A 5,723-nucleotide genomic window follows, 5' to 3' on the forward strand; every position below is an offset into this window, starting at 1 on the left:
TGCTTCTAGGAAACTTGAGATAGTAACTAGTAGAGGATTAATAATTTTGGCTGATATTTCTGGAGTACTTGCCAGGTGCTAGGTGAAACATGTAGTCTTCATACTCTACAAAGGCAGGTACTATTACCCCATTTTGCCAATGAAGAAACTGGCTGGGGGGGCTGGCCGAGTGGCTCAGTTGGTTAAGAGCTCGCTCAAGAGTTTGAGCTCTGAGCAACAGTGGTTCAAGTCCCGGCCCGGAGCTGCGCCCAAAAAAAAAAAAAAAAAAAAGAAAAAAAAAAGAAACTGGCTGGGGTTACCCAGCCATGAAGTGACTCAAATGATTAGATTGTACGCTTTTTTAACCCAGAGTGTACACTTTTAACTGCTATGTTATGTGGTCTCTTTTCTAGACAGTAAGTGAAATAAAAGACATTAAATTGCATGGCACAATGCTAGACATGATACTTGACAATCAGCCCATGCTAATGTAATTTGCTACTTCTTGGACATCAATTTAAGTACTTTGTATGTATGACTTGATTTAATCCTGGCAGTTGACAGTATTAGCATGCCTATTCTACAGAAAAGGCATAGAGAGGCAGTCACTTACCCACGATCACAGTGTAAGCCACAAAGCCAGGATCTGAACCGAGGCAGCCTGGCTCCAGCGTCCATACACATGAAGGCTCAGCCATGTGGCATGTAACAGGTGCTTGACTGTCCAGCAATAAGGAGGCATCCAGAGGGGTGATGACAGGAGCGGGGACCATCTACTGATGTGCTGATCACAGTGGGTTCACTTCCTGCCATCTTTGACTCTCTGTTTCCTAGTCAGTAGATGGGAATAACGACACTCCCTGCTGTCTGTCGCTCACAGGGCCGTGGTCAAGGTCAGGTGACCTAATTCCGTGCTTGGAGGAGTGTGAAGTCTGCCACATAGGGACAGGCCCCGTGACTATTTCTTTGTCCTTCACAGACCATCTATCAGAACTACCAGCGTATCCGCATTCAGGAGAGTCCTGGCAAAGTGGCGGCTGGTCGGCTGCCCCGCTCCAAGGATGCTATTCTCCTCGCTGATCTGGTGGACAGCTGCAAGCCAGGAGACGAGATAGTACGTAGCCAGGAGTGGGCTGGAAGGGAGCTGAGTTGCTAAGGAAATTTGTGTGAGCATTTGTGGCAGGGCTGGGAGGAGGAGGGGGATCGATGTCACCTGGGGAAGTTGGCTGGGGTGAGTTCTTGAGTGACTCTTTGTATTGGACTAGCCAACTAGAACACTGGGTTGAGGACTAATTGTGCTTTGGTTTTGCTGAGCTTCTCATTTTGTTGTCTGTAGCATGGAGAACTTGGAGGAGAAAAATGGGTAAAGCCAGGTGTGGAGGTGGGCCCAGCTCCCACTTTGACACCAGGGCTGGCCCTCCTGATCACATGGTCTTCCCTTTCCCCAGGAGCTGACTGGCATCTACCACAACAACTATGACGGCTCCCTTAACACTGCTAATGGCTTCCCTGTCTTTGCCACGGTCATTTTAGCCAACCATGTGGCCAAGAAGGACAACAAGGTTGCCGTGGGGGAGCTGACTGACGAGGACGTGAAGATGATCACCAGCCTCTCCAAGGACCAGCAGATCGGGGAGAAGGCAGGTGGAAGTCCTGCAGGGCTGCTGTACTCTGCGAGAAGTCCGGGGGCTCGTTGGGGGTGTTGTGGGTGCCCAGAGCTCGCTGCTCAAGCCTTGGCTTCTTCTCCAGGCTGCCCTGGAACCTCAGTCTTGATGCCCAGGTGTTGGAGACTGAGGTTCCCTTATTTTACTTCCCAACACAGCTCAGTAAATTTGTTTTGATGGGGGGCTCCATGCTACAAGGGAAGAGCATAAATGTTGGCATCGGGAATGGGCCTTTCTGAGCCTGTGTCCCCACCTGGTTAGGACAGGGTTGTGAGGATTCATCAGATCATGTGGAGTCTAAGCTTGAAGTTGAAACCGTGGCGGAGCAGTAGGAATAACTCATCTTGTGTGGGTGTCCCCTGGTGTCAGACTCCTGCCCGCACACAAGTCCAGGAGAGCTATCCCAATATGGTTTCAGTTTTTTAATGTAGGCATTTTTACTGAAGGCTGGGGAGAAGGGGATTGACATTGCAGACATACAAGTAACAAATAGTATGTTAAATTTCTGTTCATACAAGTCCTCTGCTATTTCACCTACTTAGGCACCACTTAGCTGCAAGGTCATGTGTTATCAAGCTCACAGTTTTCATTTTTTTCCCTTCCTTCCTGTCTGCCTCAGCCATCTATTTCCTGTTCAGTTTTTAATGCAAAACAGTTTGGCTCTCTCATTGGCCTCTGCTCTTCTGCTCCTAAAGAGCCAGGCCCTCAGCTTAGGTGAATCAGTTCAGGTTCCAGTGGCTTGTTTACTGAATGCGATCCTTCCCTCTGTGGTCTGTAAACTCTCCAATGGCAGGGTCAAGTCTTACGAGCTCACTTCTGCCTGGGTCGCCTTAGTCTGTCAGTATTTGGGGTACCCACAGGAATCGCAGGTATTTTGCCAGCCTTGGAAGGACAAGAACTTCAGTTCTGCCAACATACTCAGTCCTTGAAGACCTTCTAGGGCCACGTTCTGGGATCTTGGTGGGAAGTCAGAAATGATCCTTGCCCTCATGGATCTCATATTTTATCAGGGCTTGAATTTTGGCTTACCCCTTAGTATGATCAGGTGAACTGTCGCCATCTAAGAATGAGATGATAGTATCTACTTGCAGAGTTGTTATAAAGATTAAACAGATAAGTACATGTGAAGTGCTAGCTGTGGAGTGCTCAGCAGCTAGATGTTACTAGTATAGGCAGTTAGAAAAGTTACACTATACAAAAACTGGGTGATGGTGCAGAGATTGTGTGTTTAAAAAGCATAATGGTCCAGTGGGAGGATAAACATAGTCTTGGGCGAAGCACCTTAGAAGTTCCCATGCTTTTCTGGTCACAATAGCCATGCAGGTGGGTAGGCATGCATTCCGAGGGGTGAAGGGGCATTGCATGCAGAGAATTACCAGCATGAGTTATGGATGGGGAGGGTTAAGTGAAATAATTCATGGGAAGCGCTGTGACATTCCTTGGTAGGTCTGGGTTTGATTTTACCCTTCTTACCAGCTGTTAAATTGGCCTATTTCCAGGAATAACTGGGTCAGAAACAGCACTGTGGGCAGCATAGACATTAACATGGTTGTCTCTTGCCCTCCAGCCCCACGGGGAGGCCTACCTGGATACATGGGTGCTTTGCAGTAGGTAAACAGCCTGGGAACCTGCCACTCACAGCAAGCAGGATGCAGACCACTGCTTGTGGTCCTGGAGGGAGACATGACTTCATCCTACAAGGGTGCCTGCTACAAAAACAGTTCTGAGAAGTGGTCTGGGTAAAGAGGTCAGGGACAGGCAGCCTTGGCACACCCACACAATGTGTGGGAGGGTGGGAGAACTGGGGCCAACTGTCGCCCAACATTAACATTCCCAGTGCAAATGAGGGTTTAATAAAAAAATTATATGTACCGAGCAGTGAGCATCCCTTGACACTGCCTAGGTAATTTCCAGATAATAATAGTGATCCTATAACTTGGGTATCATCTTTGTCCATTTTATTGAGTAAACTGAGACAAGGGTTAAATAAGTCTCCCGGATTTCTACCCACACAACCTGACTTCAGTCTCCCAACGATTGCACTTTCCTCCCTCCATACAGTTATCAGTTTGGGAGGATGCATATGTGAGTATTTGGTTATTGTGAATTCCATGGGGGACCCTAGCACAAGTCCTGACCCACATTTTAAAACTTGATTACAGAAATTTTCAGACGTACATGTGGAATGGTAACACCTGTACATCCCTCCCTCGGCTTCACCAATTGTCAGTCTGGGCAGACTCTTAACTCTATTTGCACCCACTCCCCCTCAAGTATTTCCAAGCAAATGCCAGGCATAGCATTTCATTTCTAATATTAGTATGTGTCTCTAAAAGACTTTATTAAAACCTAACCACAATACCACTGTCACACTTTAAAAAGTAATTAGCAGTTCCTTTATATCAGCTAATGGTTGATGTTCACATTTAACTGATTATCTGTTTTCTTAAAAAACAGTGTCTTGGAGTCAGTATCCCAGTAAGGTCCACACATTGGAATTGGTTGATCTGTCTTTTAAATCTTGCCATCTTTGAGTCTCCTCTTCATCTCTTTTTTTCTTGCAGTTTTTAAAGAACAGAAGAAACTGGGTTGTTTGTCTTGTTGCGTTTTCCACGGTCTAGATGTTGCAGATTATGTCTTTGTTGAACATATGCCTGCTGCCTGTTTTCTGAAAATTGGCAGTCAGATACAGAGGCTTAAGCAGACTTGCTTTTGAATTTTTGGTTTTTTTTTGAGTGGGGACCACAGCAAGACTGCTACAGAGGCAGACTTCGATTATGAGGCACAGCACGTCAGTGATGTTAGCAGCCACTGATGGTTCTTGGCTAAATCCATCCATTTATTAGGGGTATAAAATGACAGTCTCTTAATTCCAAATCCTTCTTCAGTTATTTGCTGGAATACTTCTATATAGAGAAACTGGTTGTCAACTATATTGACTACCCCTAGGTAGAACTCCTGTATGAAAAGCAGGATAATGTTTGATTGATTATTTCCCTTTATTTACCAGTTTTCAAAATAATGAATTGATTCAAAATGATGAATGGCTTACCTTGCGAGGTGACCACTGAGTGTCATTACAATGTAATAGGCTTTAATGTTATTGACGTTTCAGCACTATCGTTATCTCAGGCTCTTGTATATTTTCTGCTCCAGACCTGGAATCAGGTATTTTTCCATACAGCCCTGTGGAAAGTATTGTTTCTTTTCAGTGAGAAATAGTATTTGGAGGCGTCAGCCTCTAGGTGCACTGGGCCTGGACCACTGTGAGCCACTTATGTTAACAGTGCTCACAGCCTCTGCTTGGGCTGAATTTTGCAGTAAATTTTAGGTGTAATGTTGTGGAGACAGACCTCTACTCCTCACTTATTGCATAAAATAGTAGCAGGAGGCATTTCTGCCACGGCACCAGTGGTACAAGCAGATCCTGTTTCCAGAAAGATCTGCCGGCCATATTGCCCTGGCTGTGGTGCAGAGTGGCCATACATAGAATAGACTGCTGACCCCCCATCCCCACCTCCAGTTCCCAGAATTGGGTTTCACCCATCTTCATACTTCCGGGAGAGCCAGAGGGAGCAACTTTTCTGCCTAGCTGGTGGCAGAGGCAGGACCGCTGGATCCAGCCCTGTGAGGGTGGGTCTCCCTCAGCACTTCAGTGCTAATTTCCCTTTTTCAGAGCCCCTCCCCAGGGGCCTGGTGCTTCCTGAGCTGCTAGGTCTGACCTGTGAGGTTGCAGTGCTTGTGCAGAGGATGGAAAGGTTGAGAATAGGGAAGGCACGACCAAGCCATAGGTGGATGTGGAAGCCAACTTCCACTAGCAAGACGTGTGTCTGATGGCTAGTTTCATCTTTAAAATTCAGCAGATTTTGTATTCTCTTTCTCTCCCCCCCACTCCCTCCCTCTCTTCTTCCTCTCCCCTCCCCCGCACACACACAGAAATGGAGAATGTTTCTGTGAATGTCCAGTTGAAATGACCAGACTTCCTGGTGGCCATGTCTCCCAGATGCTCCGTAATTTTTTATTTATTGGGGTGGCATTGGTTAATAAGATTATTGAAGTTTGAAGTGTACAGTTCTGTAA

At 46.4% G+C, this 5,723-nt stretch overlaps 1 protein-coding gene across 1 annotated transcript in view; it reads left to right on the plus strand.

Moving 5' to 3' along the window:
• MCM2 (minichromosome maintenance complex component 2) overlaps positions 1-5,723 on the plus strand; it is a 24,594-nt gene that overhangs the window by 11,980 nt on the left and 6,891 nt on the right. The window contains 3 exon segments of the mRNA XM_019658657.1: positions 814-948; positions 950-1,093; positions 1,428-1,619. Coding sequence (XP_019514202.1) covers positions 814-948; positions 950-1,093; positions 1,428-1,619 — 471 coding nt within the window.

Source organism: Hipposideros armiger, unplaced genomic scaffold (genome assembly GCF_001890085.2).
Source record: "Hipposideros armiger isolate ML-2016 unplaced genomic scaffold, ASM189008v1 scaffold_286, whole genome shotgun sequence".
Taxonomy (NCBI): domain Eukaryota; kingdom Metazoa; phylum Chordata; class Mammalia; order Chiroptera; family Hipposideridae; genus Hipposideros; species Hipposideros armiger.